At 55.7% G+C, this 17,754-nt stretch overlaps 2 protein-coding genes across 6 annotated transcripts in view; one reads left to right on the plus strand and one right to left on the minus strand.

Annotated features, from left to right (window-relative positions):
* Positions 1-7,895, plus strand: part of ALOX15 (arachidonate 15-lipoxygenase) — an 8,226-nt gene extending 331 nt beyond the window's left edge. The window contains exons 2-14 of the mRNA XM_029928460.1: positions 1,257-1,461; positions 1,729-1,810; positions 2,012-2,134; positions 2,259-2,362; positions 2,539-2,699; positions 2,915-3,058; positions 4,108-4,317; positions 5,484-5,570; positions 5,653-5,822; positions 5,962-6,083; positions 6,510-6,610; positions 6,697-6,864; positions 7,065-7,895. Coding sequence (XP_029784320.1) covers positions 1,257-1,461; positions 1,729-1,810; positions 2,012-2,134; positions 2,259-2,362; positions 2,539-2,699; positions 2,915-3,058; positions 4,108-4,317; positions 5,484-5,570; positions 5,653-5,822; positions 5,962-6,083; positions 6,510-6,610; positions 6,697-6,864; positions 7,065-7,244 — 1,857 coding nt within the window. The 3' untranslated portion in view covers positions 7,245-7,895. The remainder of the gene's footprint in view (positions 1-1,256; positions 1,462-1,728; positions 1,811-2,011; positions 2,135-2,258; positions 2,363-2,538; positions 2,700-2,914; positions 3,059-4,107; positions 4,318-5,483; positions 5,571-5,652; positions 5,823-5,961; positions 6,084-6,509; positions 6,611-6,696; positions 6,865-7,064) is intronic.
* LOC115282459 (basic proline-rich protein-like) overlaps positions 1-17,754 on the minus strand; it is a 154,371-nt gene that overhangs the window by 33,172 nt on the left and 103,445 nt on the right. The window lies entirely within an intron of this gene.

Here is a 17,754-nt window from a genome sequence, read left to right on the forward strand (position 1 = left end):
GTCGCGGGGCCGGGTGAGCGGCGGGCGGGCGCGGCGGGGCCGGGGGAGCGGCGGGGCCCGGACAGGATGCACGGTGCGCGCTCCCGCGCGGCCTCCCTGAAACTGACCGCCTGCTCGCCCTCGCGTCATGGCGCCAGCGCTCGGCCTCTCCTCGAATATCCCGCGTCCCCTATTTTTAAAAGCTGCCGTTTCCAGCCTAACGCACCGTCGCTAGGTGTGGGGCGTGCGGGCGGCGGTGCCGGGACGCGGGTGCGGGGAGGGAGCCCAGAGATGCCAGCACCGCGATCCCCACCCGCTTCCCTGCTCGCACCGCATCTACCTGGCGCTCGCCCCGGCTCCGACCCGCAGTCCTCACCGCCTGCCCGGCTCTCTCCAAGCCCCCAGAGACGGCGGTCTGTCCGACTGACGGGGCTTCCCCTCTCCCCAGCCCCGCACCCCTCCGCCCCCAGCAGGTGCTCGTGCTTCCCCTCCGCCGCTAACCGAGAACGCACGCGGTCAGTTCTGTCTCCCGGACCTCTCTGGCCTCGGGCCCAGAGCTCCGCCCCACCCCTGCCCACCAGGGCCCCCTTGAGCTCCAGTCGCCCTCGCCCTCTCCGTCGCCCGCCCTGGCCCGCCCTTCGGCAGCCCGAGCGGTTTCTCCCAAACAGCCCCACCTTGAAACGTGCCCCGGCGCAGGACCTGTGAGCGGATTCCCTGTGTCCTCGGGGCCAACCCAAAGCCCGTGGGTTACTTCGGGACTGTACGAGGAGGTCGTGCCCCTCTCCCCACAGCTCTGCCCTGCACCCCAGCTCCGCCGCGCGGCTTGGCTTCCCTTGGTCCCGTCTTGTGCCTAGCACGCCTCCCCGCCTCTCCCTCTGCGCGCGGACGGGCCGAGCGCTGTCCCCTGGAGGGGTCCTCAGCACGACAGGCCGGAGGCTAGCCAGGCCGGAGGCTGTCCGCTGCAGCCTGGGAGCGCCGGCGAGGGTGCCCCTGCTGCTGGGTACCGCGGCTCTCCGCGCCGGGGTGGCTCCCTGGGGGTGTGGCACAGTGACTCCAGGGAGCAAGGAGTGAGGGAAGGGGTGCATCTCCTCGTCTTCCCTCCTCCGCCTCACCCCGACCCACATGGGGTCGTGGAGCCACCTGCTCCGCGCGCACCCCCTTCTTGGGACTCCTTTTGCGCTTTCCCAGAAGCCCGGGGAAGGGCGCAGCGCAGGCAGGACCCCGCCCCAGGGCTGCTGCTGGGCGCGCGCAGGCTGAGCGCGCTGTCTCCCCGGCAGGAAGTGGAGTTCACGGTGGACGTGCAGGAGTACCTGGGGCCGCTGCTGTTCGTGAAACTGCACAAGTGGCACTTGTTACAGGACGACGCCTGGTTCTGCAACTGGGTCTCGGTGCAGGGCCCCGGAGCCACGGGGGACGAGTTCAGGTTCCCGTGCTACCGCTGGGTGGAGGGCAAGGACACCGTGACCCTGGCCGAGGGCACTGGTGAGCGCGGGGCTGGGGGTGGAGGAGCCCTGCTGGGGGGAACGAGGAGAGGAGGCAGAGCAGGGGTGGCTGGGTCTGGATATCCGGGTTTGGGGGCTTCTGGAAGAAGCTGGTGCTGGAGTTGCACCTGCTGGCGGGAGGCTGGGGGAGGGCGCGAGGCTGAAGGGTCAGGGCCAGCGGGAGGGCCGGCTGGGGAGGCACCCTTGGCGGGCCGGGGAGAGGCTCTCCGGAGAAGCTTCACCACCCATTCCTCCTCCCTGCATGGAGGCCGCACAGTGGTGGACGACCCCCAGGGCACCTTCAAGGAACACCGGGAGCAAGAGCTGGCAGAGCGCAAGAAGCTGTACCGGTCAGCCCTCCTCCCACCCCCCCCAGTCCTGTGCACCCTGACAGCCCTCCTCCCGTGCCCCTCCTCCCACCCCCCAATCCTCCTCCTGCACCTGACACCCCTCCTCCCGCACCCCGACTCCCCCTGACTTCCCCACCCACCCCACCAGGCGCTGGTGACTCTTCCCTAGCAGTGACACCCACTTTCACTTCTCCGCCACAGCTGGGGCAACTGGAAAGATGGGTTAATCCTGAATATGGCCGGGGCCACAATCTGTGACCTCCCAGTGGACGAGAGATTTCTGGAAGACAAGAGAGCTGATTTCGAGGCTTCCCTGGCCAAGGGGTGAGAACCAGGTTGGGACCGGGCATGCAGAGAGGCCGAGAGGCGCAAGTGCGCCCAGGCGGTGCCCGTGGTTGTGTTGGGATTCCCAGAATGGCTCACACTCTCCCCTTGTCCTTCCCCGAAGCCTGTCAGAACTGGCCCTCAAAGACTCCTTAAATGTCCTGAGCTGCTGGAATGATCTGGAAGACTTCAACCGGATTTTCTGGTGTGGCCAGAGCAAGCTGGCCGGTCAGTATCCCACCCCAGCACTTCTCCCCGGACCCTCACCCCCAGATCCCACCCAATCCTGGGGCCCCGGGCCCGGAGACCAGACACCTGGGTCCCTCTGGTAGGCCGGGGTAGAGTGGGGAGGGTTTGGGGGGGCTGCTGGGGTCCCACACTGCGCCAACGACTGCCATCCCCAGAGCGCGTGCGTGACTCCTGGAAAGAGGACGCCTTATTTGGGTACCAGTTTCTCAATGGCGCCAACCCCATGCTGCTGAGGCGCTCCAGGCGGCTCCCGGATCGCCTGATCTTCCCTCCCGGGATGGAGGGGCTGCAGGCGGAGCTGGTGACGGAGCTCCAGGTACAGGCACAGGGGCCCCAGAGGAGGCGGGCACTGAAATGGGGCTGGGGTCCGTGTCTGCGCGCTCCGGGCTCCATGGTGGGCCTGGCCTCCTGCCGTGGCGAGGAGGGATTTTACAGGAGGCCTCGGGACTGATCCCGGAGAAATGGGGCCACACTCGCCTTCCTCCAGGGAAGGTGGGTGATGGAGACTGAGTGTCCCCCCCACGCCCCCAGGGAGGCACGCTGTTCGAAGCTGACTTCTCTCTGCTGGACGGGATTAAGGCCAATGTCATCCTGTGCACCCAGCAGCACCTGGCCGCCCCTCTGGTCATGCTGAAACTGCAGCCTGACGGGAAGCTCTTACCCATGGTCATCCAGGTGAGAGGACCCCGGAGTTCTGCTCCCCAGGGCCGCCCTCCCTCTGGGCCCCTCACCAGATTCACTGGGTCTCCACTCAGGGCCGAGGCCTAAGACCCCGGGGAGGATGTGGGCAAGGGCGGAGGGTTGTAATCTAGCGGGGGAGACAGGCCAGGCGAATTTGAAGACGGGCCAGGACTGAGGAAGTCCCTGAGGACGGAGCAGTCTGGGAGGGCCCTCTGGAGGCGGCGTGAGCCTTGGGAGAGGCTCAGGACTTTAAGCTTCAGGGAGGGGGGCGGGCAGGACCTGGCCACCACAGGCATGTGGGCTGGGCAGGGGGGCTGACAAAGGATTGCTGTGACAGTCAGGAGATGCCCTGCGGGCAGTCGGCCGCAGTGCTGGGAAGCCGTGTGAGAGAGCGCGGCCGTGGGGCCCAGCGGAGGAGCACAGACACGGGCCGTGGGGCTGGCTGCTGGGAGGGCCGGGGCGGAGGAGGGAGGTGCTAGATCCCAGGACTGGGGTGACGGGTACTGAAATGTCCAAGGTGGAGGGGGCAGCGGTGGGGTGCAGAGGAAAGTCAGAGTGGCGTGGGTTCAGGGAGAGAGGAGAAGGAAGAGTCAGGCAAGTCCCTGCAGAAATAGGACAAACAAAGAGGAAAATCAGAAGGCCAGTTTCGAGGTAACGGAGCACGGAGGGTGGGTGGGGGGGGGACATTCGGAGTGTTATGTGTGGCCAGTGACCGCTGAGGACTGAGGCCCCAGCTGGCTGTGTGGAGGCGGTGTTACAGGTGGGGGAGAGGCTGTGCTTTCTGAAAAAGAGCGTGGGGTGGGGGAAGCAGAGGATGTGAATCCTGTCCACACCGAGGCGACTGGAGGGGACTGTGGAAGTCTGGCTCGCAGTGTGACGGGCAGAGCGGGCAGGAAAGTCAGGGACCCGGGCCACAGGGCACCAGTCGGGCGGGCAGAGCTAAGTGAGCTGGGAGACGGAGCGGTGGGGCGTGCGCGGGGAGGAGGGGGCCTGTGGGCCCCCAGCATCATCCCCCCTTTCCCCCTCTCTGGGCCCTGCTCCAGCTCGAACTGCCGCGCACGGGAGGCCCCCCGCCCCTGCTCTTCCTGCCCACGGACCCCCCGATGGCCTGGCTCCTGGCCAAATGCTGGGTCCGTAGCGCGGACTTCCAGATGCACGAGCTGCAGTCTCATCTCCTGCGAGGACACTTGATGGCCGAGGTCATCACTGTGGCCACCATGAGGTGCCTTCCATCGATACACCCTATCTTCAAGGTAACACCTTCCTCCCTGCTCTCCTGCCGCCCCTCTGTGCCCCACGGCACCCTCTCTGGGGACCCCCAGGGTGTGGGGAGGGGCTTCTGAACAGGGCAGCGTCTCCTCCCCAGGGGGCGACAGTGAGTCCTTGGCGGGGTGGCAGGTGACAAGCCTTTCTCTGTGTAGGAAGCACAGGCTTCCACACACTACAGAAACAATGCACACAGACGGCCAAGGGTTCCAAAAGCAGGAGACCACACAGATAACGGGAAAGGTGTCTCCAGCCAGTCCTGAGGGACCCTAGGGCACAGGCCCATGACGGGGACTCAGGACCACCATGGCAGCGGGTCCTTACACACTATTAGAACAGAGAAGCGTCACTTGTCTCCGTGGGTGCCTCCCGTGGGGCAGAGGTCATTCTAGATGCCGGAGCTAAACCAGACGGGCAAGGTCCTGGTCTTTGGGGATTTTCATGTCCGTTAAGGGCAAACAGACAATGCAGCTTGTCTTGGGACATGTCAGCCATGGAAGTACAACGCAGAGAATCAGGGCGGGGTGATGTGGTGGGGAGGTAAACCGGGTGCTCGGGAAGGGCTCCTTGGGGAATGACGCCACGAGGAGCCAGCCACGAGACAGTCGAGGCAGGGGGGCCAGCTAGTGCAAAGGTCCTGTGGCAGGAACAAGCTTGGCATCTCCGAAGGACAGAGAGAAGGTGAGTATCAGGGACAAAGGAGAGAGGGCAGGAGATCAGTTCCATTCCCAGTGGAGACACCTGCTCCCCGGGGAGTGAAAGTGGCTCTAGGAAGGCAGAGACCACATCGTCTTTATGCGTATGTGCTTTACACGGGATAGACGGACACAGTGTATCTGTAGCATTAAAATTTCATCTAAAATACCTAAAAACATATATCATGTATAAACAGACATAAATATGCATCCACATAAATACTACACAAATATGACATCTAAAAAGTCGACTGAGAGGGGCCATCATGAACAGAAAGCACGGGTCAGACCTTGAACGGTCTCAGACGGCAGACAGGGAGAGGACTTCTTCCAGTGTTTGCGGGGAGCAGTACGTGAACCCCCACCCCGGCTCACGGCTGTGCCTCTCCTAGAGCCTGGGCCCCTCTCCTGTTCAGGGCTCCCTCCTGACTCTGCCCTCCCCTCCCCTGTCCCTCCAGCTCATCATCCCGCACCTGCGCTACACCCTGGAGATTAACGTCCGGGCCAGGAACGGGCTCGTCTCTGACATGGGCGTTTTCGACCAGGTACGAGGAGAGTGGGGGCCTCCTGGGGTCCACCCTCCCTCGGGCCCAGTTCCCCTGACCCCGCCCGGCCCTTGCTTCGCAGGTGGTCAGCACTGGTGGCGGGGGCCACGTGCAGCTGCTGCAGCGGGCGGTTGCCCTCCTGACCTACAGCTCCCTGTGTCCCCCTGACGACCTGGCTGAGCGGGGGCTCCTGGGGGTCCAGTCTTCATTCTATGCCCAAGATGCCCTGCGGCTCTGGGACACCATCACCCGGTGAGGAGGGAGAAGGGCTGGGGGGATGGGCAGGGGTGGAGGGGGATGTCTCCGCGGGGTGGGAGGGGGGCGGAGGGAGGGCCGGGGTGGGGGATCCTGGGGAACCTGAGCCCCGAGCCCCTGGGCCCTCGGCGGGCAGCTATGTGCAGGGCATAGCGCGTCTCCACTACCAGACGGACGAGGCCGTGCGAAACGACACAGAGCTGCAGGCCTGGTGCCGCGAGATCACTCAAATCGGGCTGCTCGGGGCCCAGGACCGAGGTAAGACTAGCCGCTGCCCGGGACCTGCGACACAAGACAGTTCCCCTTGGAGCCTCTCCAGGAGCCTCTGTACTTGGGTGGAAACCTCCCCAAACATCTCCAAGCCTATGAAATGTCCAACTGTCCAAAGGCCTCCCCAGGCCCCCGTCCTATCAGCTGGAGGCAGCCCCCCATCCTATGCCCGGAGAACCCTTCCTGGTGCCAGATCTGCGGCTCGGGCCGTCTGTCTGGTGTAAATGTGATGTCGGCCAGCTCACTGGGTACCTGACGGTGTAGCAGAATTGGCTCCTGTGGGCCAGTGGCAGGCAGGCCGGCACCCCTCGGGGTGGGACCCCCACCCAGTCCCCTGCCTGCTCCCACAGGGGCTCTGAGCTCGCCTGGTCCCCTCCCCACCTCCCCTCTGCCCGGTGTCTGTCCCCCCTGCAGGGTTCCCCGACTCCCTGCAGTCCCAGGACCAGATGTGTCACTTCGTCAGCATGTGCATCTTCACCTGCACGGGCCAGCACTCGTCCAACCACCTGGGCCAGGTGTGCCTGCGGCTCGGCGCCTGCGCGGGGGGGGGCCTCGGGGGTCTGTTAGCAGACACAGACTCTGGGTATGTGCCCTGCCCTAGCTGGACTGGTACACTTGGGTCCCTAACACGCCCTGCACCATGCGACTGCCCCCACCGACCACCAAGGACGTGACGCTGGAGACGGTTATGGCCACGCTGCCCAACTTCCACCAGGCTTCTCTGCAGATGGCCATCACCTGGCAGCTGGGCAGACGCCAGCCCATCATGGTGCGGGGCGGGGAGGCGGGCCTGAGTGTGGGGGGGAGGGGCAGGTGCAGCATTGGGCCAGGTGTGGGGGGGGCCCTGAGGATGGCGGGGGGCGGGGGCGGAAGGTGATCGGGCCGGGTGGGCGGGGGGAGGGGCAGGTGTGGCAGGTGTGGCGTCGGAGCCGAGGGCCACAGGCTCTCAGCTGCCTTTGTCTTCACCAGGTGGCTGTGGGCCAGCACCAGGAGGAGTATTTTACGGGCCCTGGACCCAAGGAGGTGCTGAAGAAGTTCAGGGAGGAGCTGGCCGCCCTGGAGAAGGACATCGAGGCCCGGAACGCGAAGCTGGACCTGCCGTACGAGTACCTGCTGCCCAGCCTGGTGGAGAACAGCGTTGCCATCTGAGCACTCGGCCCGCCCGCTGCGGTCCCCACCCCCTCCTGTCCCCACCCCGCTAAGGAGCCCCTTCCCATCGTCGGAGCCTGCGCTGGACACACTGCATTCTACACGCATCACCTTGGGGCCTCGTCCTGCGCCCTCCCTCATCCTCGGGGTCCCCCCGAGGCAGACCACAAGTCCGCTTATATCCACTGCTTCACGAGTAGGCTAGGCTGTCCATACATATCTACTCCGCACCGGATTTTATGAATCAAATATGATTTTGAAACTAAATTGCATTTAATGGCAACAAATAGAATTCGCCGAGAAAGGGAAAGAAAGGAATCTGGAACAAATGAGTCTAAATCAAAGTTGGCAAAAGCACGGGGCCGTCTTTCCAGCTGGGTGGGCTCCACCAGCGCCTCACAGGGGTTCTCCAATCTGCCCCTTCCCGATTCGCCTACTGGATGAGAAACGGAAGAAAACTGGGGGGCTCTGTGTCTGTGACCTGTTTGCAGCTCCCCAGTTGCAAAGCCCTGAATTAAAGTAATTAACTAGAAACATACGTTCAAAGTCTCACTGTTTTAACAAGGGATGACAAAGGAATCCAGAAAATCCAGCTTCTGAATCTGATGAAAATTTTGGAAAAATAAACAGATGTGATACTTCTTAACATGACCATGTGTGGGTAACTTTTTAAAATATTTATTTTTGAGAGAAAGACAGAGCGTGAGCAGGGGAGGGGCAGGGAGAGAGGGAGACACAGAATCCGAAGCAGCTCCAGGCTCCGAGCCATCAGCACAGAGCCTGACGCGGGGCTCGAACTCATGAACTGTGAGGTCATGACCTGAGCCCCCCAGGTGCCCCAGTTATCTGTGCATATTTTAAGGCAGAAGTCACCGTACACTCGAGCCGAAACCATTTCCTTTCCAATAGGAACGTAGCTGTTCCTTGTTGCAACTGTTGAACTGGGAAGAGCGTGTGAGTGACGCTCAGGGTGCTGCTGAAGCAGGAACAGGAAACACGCAGTTGGGGGCGGGTAACATCGGCGCTGGGGTCTGGTGAGAGTGTGGCACGGATGACGCACCAGAAACAAGGCAGCCGTGCAGGCAGGGGAGGGGGCAGCGGGCTGGAGGAGGGGTGCGGGAAGGGTGGTCTCATGAAGGACTCGTTTCATGCCCGGAAATCAGGCTTGACCTTTAGGAAACAGCCCCTGAAGGATTTTAAGTGATGACAAGACAGGGTCCTGGAGGTCAAAGACAGAGGCACCCCCTTCTCTTTGGGGACCACCCCTCACCCTCACCTTGTCAGATCCTTTCTGAAGCTTTTCTCCCCCCTCCCTGAGAGAGAAAACGGCAAATCCCATCGCTTTCTGGAAATGAATCTTTTTTTTTTTTTTTAATGTAAGCTCTAGTCCCAACATAGGCTTGAACTCACAACCCCAAGGTCAAGAGTCGCCTGCTCTACTGACTGAGCCGGCCAGGCGCCCCTGGGAATGAATCTTTATGGCCACAGGGTCTTAGAAACAGGCTTGCAGGGTGAAACCAAGACACACGCCCATTAAGTTCCAGTAAAATTATAGAATAAAAAGTGAGGTCACATGGACCCACATTACTAAATCTCTGTTCCGAGTGGTAACTCCATGTTTGTTTTGTAGAACGACCAAGGTGCTTTCCACGGTGGCCGTGCCGACCGCAGTCCCACCAGCTCTGAACGAGGGTTCCAGTTTCTCCAGTTCCTCGCCAACATTTGTTATTTTCTTTTCCTCCCCTCCATCCCTCCTCCCATCCTCCCTCTCTCTCTCTCAATAGCCACCCTAGTGGGTGTGTGGTATGATGTGCGTCTCCCCGGTGACTAATGGTGTTGAGCATCGTCGCATGTGCTCTCGGCCATTGACCAGACGAGTCCGTGTGCGGTGCGCTCCCCACGAGGTCGCCGCCACCTGCCGCCAGGCGACGCTATGACAGCACCACGGACTATTCACTGCGCGCTCTCCTTCATCCAGTGACTCACTCATCCCAGGGCTGCAAGCCTGGAGCTCCCTCTCCTCTTCGTCATGTTGCCCACGGCCGCCCCGCTTTCCTCCGCCAGCCCTCAGTTTGTTCTAGTTATGGGTCTGTACCTGCTTTTTGTTTGTTTTTTCGTTTCGTTTTTTTCTATCCTACCTGAGTGAGAGCATGTGGGATTTGATTTTGTAAGTCTGACTTCTTCATTTAGCATCATGTTCTCCGGGTCCATCCAATCCCAAATGGCGAGAGCGCATCCCTTTTTATGGCTGCGTGATACTCCACATGTATAAATACTCTCACATCGTCCTTATCCACTAGTCTGCCGTTGCACTCCTAGGTTGCTTCCATATCTTGGTCATTGTAAATAATGCTGCAGTGCATGTGGGGTGCATGCATCCCCTTGAATTGGTGTTTTTGTTTTCTTTGGCAAATGGCTTCTAGTGGAATTATTGGATCATATAATATTTTTTTTAATGTTTATTTATTTTGGAGAGAGAGAGACAGAGTGTGAGTGCGGGAGAGAGAGAGGGAGACACAGAATCCGAAGCAGGCTCCAGACTTGGAGCTGTCAGCACAGAGCCCGACGCTGGGCTCGAACCCATGAACCAAGAGATCATGACCTGAGTTGAAGTAAGTCACTTAACATCAGAGCCACACAGACACCCTCTACCAGGACTTCTAATCAAGACATAGAAGTACTTAGTATTAGTGAGTAATAGAAAAATGAATTATATTTTAATCATCCTATATTTCAAATCAATGCAAATCCACTGACAGATCAAATTGTTTTGTAATTCTGGGTAAAGGTGGCTGTGCATTGTGTTCTGGGATTTTCCACAGTATGAGATAAAATGCAAAATGGTATTTTAGTTTATGCAAGAATTCAGATTTATTTTTTTTAAGTTTAAGTTAAATGCACCTTTCTAAATTCCTTACACTTGTCTTATAGGGCATATAAATTGCATTACACCGAATTTAAGAATATATACAGATGGGGTGCCTGGGGGGCTCAGTCATCGTCTGACCCTTGGTTTTGGCTCAGGTCATGATCTTGGGGTTCAGGAGTTCGGCCCCACAGTGGGCTCTGCATGGTCAGTGTAGAGCCTGTTTGGGATCCTCTCTCTTTCTCTCTCTGTCCCTCTCCCACTTGTGCACGCTCTCACGCTCTCTATGTCTCTCTCTCTCTCAAAATAAATAAGTAAACTTAAAAAATAAAGACTATATAGAGGTATACATGTGCGTTCAACTAAATTGGTATAAGTTAAATTTAAAAAACGTTATCAAACTGTTCTTGTTTCCGATAAAGTTGAGATGCCATATATCTACAGAGTTGTCCCACTGATAATCAGCTCTGGGTGGACAGTTTTAAGATGTCATATCTTTTTTTATTGTTTGTTTATTTTTGAGAGAGCGCACGCGTGAGAGCAGGGGAGGGGCAGAGAGAGGGGGGAGACAGAGGATCTGCAGCAGCTCCAGGCTCCGAGCTGTCAGCACAGAGCCCGACACGGGGCTCGAACTCACAAGCGCTGAGATCATGACCTGGGCCGAGGTCAACCGACTGCGCCCCCCAGGCGCCCCACGACAGATGCCTTTTTCAATAGTGGTTGTGTTCCATAGTGTGAAATATGCTGTCTGAAATTCTTCGTCGTTTATGAGACCTTACGCCAAATTAAAGTGGAAGTGATCGGGTGCAGAATTTTGCTTTCTATACAGGCTACTATTAAAATGAGGACTCGCAGAGCAGAGGAGACGCAGTGCCTGCTTCCTGGTCAGCCCCCACACGCCTTCCTGAGCAGCACTGTCATTTTTCTCATTAGAGCCAATAAAACTCACTTAAAAGGACTGGACCCGCCTGTCCGGGTGCGTGTCTCACTCTCAGCAATGGGGGGCCTTCCGGAGGGTCTCACGGGACAGCGTGTGAGTGGGTGGGACGCACACGACAGAGCGAGTCCAGTGTTTTCCTGCGTCCGAGCGTTAGGGTTCACTCTTGGGCAATATATCAAGCGTCCGATGGCATCGAAACGTCCTTTAAATCACCCAGAACTGTAACAGGCTGTGTGTTGCCTAATCTGGCGAACTTAGAACCACACCCAGATGTGCAAAACACCAGGCCACTCCCAGAATCTCTGTTGAGCCCGCTCGTGTAGACAATTTCAGCCTGATGTAAAATAATGATCCCTTTTCCTCGGTGAATCCACTTCCTCAAAACCCACTTCCCAGAAGAGGCCTCGGACTTGTGTGGACATCAGGCCCAACACATCGCGAGTCGCTTCGATACGCAAACTTTCTCTTTGGGACCGGCCTTCACGCTTACACGTGCTGTGTGCTTACCCGTGGCTGTGTCTGGGCGTGCGCCGCGGTCATTCCTGGCTCCGGGTGCAGAGGGGGTCCGCGCGGGAGGCGCTGTTTCCTTTCCGTGCACGGAGCCTTCCTCTGGGAAGCGGTAACTGCGGGTCTAAGCTGGGGAGGGGCAGCCGCTGCAGGAGCGGCGGGCACATCCCGAACGGATGCCAGGAGCATGACTGTCTTTCTCGGATGCCTGCTTGACTTTGGAATTTCACCCGATGATAAAGTCCCACGAGCTCGTTCCCCAAGCAACAGCCCGACTATCAGAACTGAGATTAGACACGTGCCAGGGCACAGAGGTGTCTCGGCTTCACCCGCCGTCTGCTGTGGGAGAGTCTGATGTCAGAGGGGCGACCAGGGACGCGGCTGGAGCCTGGATACCAGCATCTTTGCACACGACGTCAGGAGGCAGCTTGGTCTGCCGGGATGGCTGTGGCCCCCGGAATCCGCGGGACGTTTTGGGGCGCTGCTGTCTCCAGCGTGTACCAAGCAGGTGTCCTCAGTGGGAAGCGGGCGCGCCGGGGGGGGGGCACTACCCATCGTTTTCTCAGACTTTCCCGTGGTCACCCCACCGCCCGGAGACTAAAGCTCTATGCTTCCCTCTTGGTGACTGTTCCCTTGATGAAATCAGGCACGACTCACAGCCGCATGGCGTCTGCTCCTGGAAAGGACAGTCCAAGTTACTTCAGAGAAGGTTCGAGGGCTCTCCGAGTTTTCTAATTTTCCCGATAACCCATCCCAACACTCATTTATTTCCTCGGCGGTCCCCACAGTTCTCTGCAGTGGAAACTGATAATACGCATTCAACTAACGCTCCGATTCTTCCCCCCACAGAATCTCTAGACTGCTTCCTTTTTTTCTTTTTTTTTTGACCCCAGCTCAGGGACTACAAACGAAGATGGACTGTTTTCTTTGTTTTGGGGTTTTTTTTTTTTTTTTGAGCATGGTCATGGAATGTGTGTTTTTTTAGTTCTTTTTCTTTTTTTTTAAATTTATTTAAATTTTTGGTTAATATACAGTGCAATGTTGGTTTCAGGAGTAGAATTCAGTGACTCATCGCTTCATACAACATCCAGCGCTCATCACAAGTGGCCCTATTTTTAAAAATATTTCTTTATTTTGAGTGAGAGAAACAGAGAGAGAGAGAGAGAGAGAGAGAGAGAGAGCGTGCGCCTGCACATGCCAGTGAGGAAGGGGCAGAGAGAAGGAGAGAGAGAGAATCCCACGCAGCCTCCTGTGCTGCCAGCATGGAGCCCAACGCAGGGCTCACTGCCATGAACCATGAGGTCATGACCTGAGCTAGAGAGCCAAGAGTCGGAGGCTTCACTGACTGAGCCGCCCAGGCACCCCTCGCAAGTGCCCTCCTTCATACCCATCACTCATCTAGGCCATCTGCCGCCCAAAAAAGTAGGGACAGATGGAAAATACCTCAACATCATAAAGGCTATATATGAAAGATCCACAGCTAATTTCAACCTCAATGTGGCAGAACTGAAAGCATCTCTCGTGCGGTCAAGGACAAGACGGGGGTGTCCAGTCTCACCATTACTATTTTTCACTTAGTATCGGACGTCTTAGCCTCAGCAATCAGACAACAAAAAGAAATACAGGGCATACAAATCAACAAGGAAGAGGTCAAACTTTCATTATTTGCCAATGATATGATACTCTATGTAGAAAACCTGAAGGAGTCCACCAAAAATTTGCTAGAACTAATATCTGAATTCAGCAAAGTCACAGAATATAAAATCAATGTGCTGAAATCTGTTGCATTTCCCTACACCAATAAGGAGGCAGCAGAAAAAGAAATCAAGGAATTGATCCCATTTGCAACTGTACCCAAAACAATAAGATACCTAGGAATAAACCTAACTAAAGAAGTAAAAGATCTGTACACTGAAAACTATAGAAAGCTTATGAAAGAAATTGAAGAGGACACAAAGAAATGGAAACCATTCCATGCTCATGGGTCAGAAGAACAAACATTGTTAAAATGTCAATACTACCCAAAGCAATCTACACATTTAATGCAATCCCCATCAAAATACCACCAGTGTTCTTTTGTAGAGCTAGAACAAACAATCCGAAAATGTGTATGGAACCACAAAAGACCCTGAATTGCCAAAGCAGTCCTGAAAAAGAAAAATGAAACTGGAGGAATCAAGATTCCGGACTTCAAGCCATACTCTAGAGCTGTCGTGATCAAGGCGGTGTGGTATTAGCACAAGAGCAGACACATAGATCAATGGGATCAAATAGGAAACTCAGAAATGGACCCAAAACTGTAGGTCAACTAATTTTTGACAAAGCAGGAAAAAATATCCAATGGAAAAAAGTCCCTTTAACAAATGGTGTTGGGAAAACTGGTCAGCAACATGTAGAAGAATGAATCTGAGGAATCTCTTACACCATACACAAAAACAAATTCAAAGGGGATGAAAGGCCTAAATGTGACACAGGAAACCATCAAAATCCTAGAGGAGAACACAGGCAGGAACTTCTTTGACCTTGGCCAGAGCAATTTCTTCCTAAACACACCTCCAAAGGCAAGGCAAACACAAGCAAACATGAACTATTGAGACCTCATCAAAATAAAATTCTTCTGCACAGCAAAGGAAACAATCAACAAAACTAAAAGGCAGCCTACAGAATGGGAACAGGTATTTGCAAATGACATATCTGATAAGGGGTTAGTGTCCAAAATCTATAAAGAACTTATCAAACTCAACACCCAAAACAAACAGTCCAGTGAAGAAATGGGCAGAAGCCATGAATAGGCAGTTTTTCCAAAGACGACATGCAGACACATGAAAAGATACTCAACCTCATTCATCATCAGGGAAATACATCGAACCACAATGAGACACCACCTCACACCCGTCAGAGGGGCTAAAATCACAACACAAAAAACAACAGGTGTTGGCGAGGAGGCGGAGGAAGGGGGGCCCTCGTGCGCTGCTGGTGGGAGGGCAACCTGGTGCGGCCGCTCTGGAAACCGTGTGCAGGGTCCTCAAAAAACTGAAATTAGAACTACTCTATGACCCAGCACTTGCACTCCTGGTTATTTACCCAAAGGATGAAAAAATAGATTCGAATGGGTACATGCACCCCAGTGTTTACAGCAGCATGGAATGTATTTTAATTTGTGTTGAAAACCAGGGATTTAGACCCAGTGAGGTCTTTATGCCTTCAGAGTCCTGGGAGTAAATTGCAGAGCTGAGGTACAGAAAACGAGAGAACGGGAAAGCCCGAGGACACCCGTCTCGTCTCGTCTCTTCTCTTCTCTTCTCTCTTTTCTCTTTCCTTTCTTTTTTTTTTCAATTTTATTTTAATTGCCGTACAGTTAACATACAGTGTAATATTAGTTTCAGGGATACAAAATGGTGATTCAACAATTGTATACATTACTCGGTGCTCATCAAGAGAAGTGTACTCTTAACCCCACCCCTGTTGTTCCCATCCCCCCACCCCTTCCCCTCTGGTGACCATCGTGTTCTCTATAGTTGAGGGTCTGGTTCTTGGTCTCTCTCTTTTTTTTTCCATGTTTGTTTTGTTTCTTAAATTCCACATGAGTGAGATCAGATGGTGTTTGTCTTTCTCTGACTTATTTCCCTTGGCGTTATATTCTCTGGACCCATTCATGTTGCTGCCAACGGCATGATTTCATTCTGTTTTACGACCGAGTCGCATTCCACTGTATACACGCCGCATCTCCTTTATCCATTTGTCCACCAACAGACATGTGGGCTGCTTCCATAAGTTGGTTATTGTAGATAATGCCGCAAAAACACCTACACATATGTATATTTAAATGTTTATTTGCCTTTGAGAGAGAGAGGGGTGGCGATGGAGGATCCGAAGCAGGCTCTGAGCTGACAGCACAGAGTCCGATGTGGGGCTTGAACTCACAAACCATGAGATCATGACCTGAGCTGAAGTGAGACGCTTAACTGACTGAGCCACCCGGGTGCCCTTGGCCGACTTTTTCTTTTTAACCTGAAGTCAATTATGAGCCCAATTCAACCCCACGATTCCGAGATCACGACCTGCACCAAAATCAGGAGTCCAGCTCCCTTGGATTCTGAACTTACACCGCACTGAACCATTTTCTACTGAAGATGGATCCTGCGTATTAAAAACTGCCGTCTGGTTCGTGACGCCTGCCTCACCCTCTCCGTTTCTAGGCAGCGAGTTGCTGTGTTTTGTGAAAGTCCTGCGGAAAACACTCCCTGCAACCCTGTCTCCTGTGAAAATCACCCTGAACCTCTAAGAAATCTTTCCATGAGAACAATCACGTTGATTGTTTGTTCCTGCCTGTCGTCGTCAAGTTCATTTCCTTGCTTTCATCAAATTAGGAAGACTTACACATTTGTATCTTCCCCCAGAAACAGATCAGTTTGGCTTTTGTCCTCTCCCCCGTTCATGAAGAAAGTAAAATGACGAGCCGTCTGGACTTCTTACTTAACCCAAGAGTATGAAAGTCTTGCGCCATTAAATTAACGAACGGCGCTGTGATGTGGTCTGGCCGAGCTGCACAGAAGTGCTGGACTGAAGGCTGGTACCCACGCCGGTGCTAACCCGGGGCCCCAGTGAAAGGAAAAGAAGATTAGCCTCTGTTTACAACTGGCTGTTTGGGTCCCTCCCCCCGAATTCTTACCTCGGAACCGTCACCTGCAGTTTGATAGTAGTTAGGGTGGGGTGTTTGGAGGGTGGGCAGTCATGGGGGGGCGGAGGCACCGTGAATGGGATGAGTGCTCCCGGACGCAGCAGCAAGGGCCAGCTTGCTTCCTTCCCTCTGCTTCCCGCCGGGGACGGTCAGGGAGGAGACGGCCACCCGACGCCCGGGAAGCCAGCTCGTGCCCGCCGCCACGCCTGCCAGCACCTGGAGCACGCGCCCCCAGTCCCGCAGCAGAGCATAATACGTGTTCATAAGGGCCGCAATCCTCTCAAAGAGAAAAATACCCACTTGCCTCCGCTCCCAGACAGGTTGCATCGGTGTTTCGTGAATATACACCCAGGGTCCTGTAGCGAAAACGCACGAGATAACCCCCAGAAATGCTCTTCGCGCTTTCCAAGGCGGGGCAGAAACGGCTCCCGAAACCACGGCCAAGAAACAGGTGCCGGCCTCGGCGCAGGGCAGGAGGGGTGAATTCCTTAGCCAAGGCCCTGCCGCATAACCCCGCTGTTCTGGGCTGTGCTCTTGCAGAACAGGGCGGAGTGTGCGCTGGCTAACAGGATTGGCTGTGTTTATACTAGTAGTTCTGCAGAAGTGAAAACTCATTTATATAAAATCAGACAGCAAGCCACTTGGCCGGAGCCGATTTCCCCAGAAATGCCTGCAGGAACTGCCTGGTTGGCTGGACACTTCTAGAGTTCTCTACAGGGTTAGGTCAGCGTAGCAGGGACTGTTGAGATCGGGGGATCTGTACTCTGCATCTCATTAATTAATTGGACATGAGATCATGAAATGTGCTTTTTCCACGCCGCCCCCAGACGATCTCAAAGGGAGCGTACGTCTTGGGGGCGCGCAGACGGAACATGTTAAACCAGGTACCAGGGACCGTTTCCACACAGTGCAAAGTGGTTTCATTCCCCAAGTCCCCAGCGCTGTGCCCCTTTCCAGCAGGAAGCAGCAGAGTGGGGGCCACCGGGTCCCTCACGGCTGAGGAATGGTGACGTGATGGGGGGCCTGCCCACACTCGAGAGAACAAGTGTGTGTCAGGCGTGGCCCCAGGAAACCGGGGACCCTGGCTGCCCTTGCGCCTGTTGCACAGAAGTGCACTGACCTTCCTGCGCAGCTGGGACAGGAGCGAACCCGGAGGCCCCAGCAGCCATGCAGGGTTGGGGGCCCGCCGAGTTTTGGCCGCCTCAGGCAAGGAGATATCGCTCTCCAGGGAGCAACCGAAAAACAAGATTTACTTCTGGAGGCTAGGAGAGTGCATTTCCTGGTCCGGGATTCAGAGACAGTCCTAGTGAGCCAGACGAAAAAAGCCAAAATGAACAAAAGATCAAACCGCTTTCTGGTTTATGCAGCGCTAAGCTTCCCCTCCCCAGCATTGCAGAGGCAAGTCTGGGCGCTTCTTTTTGATGCTGTGTCCGGAGTTTCAGTTTCGCTTTCCCCTTTCTCTAATATTCATTTGACTCTGTTACCTGGCAACCAACCTGGGTCAGTTCCCCGCCCC

The sequence above is a fragment of the Suricata suricatta genome, chromosome 17, assembly GCF_006229205.1.
Source record: "Suricata suricatta isolate VVHF042 chromosome 17, meerkat_22Aug2017_6uvM2_HiC, whole genome shotgun sequence".
In the NCBI taxonomy this organism is placed as follows: Eukaryota; Metazoa; Chordata; class Mammalia; order Carnivora; family Herpestidae; genus Suricata; species Suricata suricatta.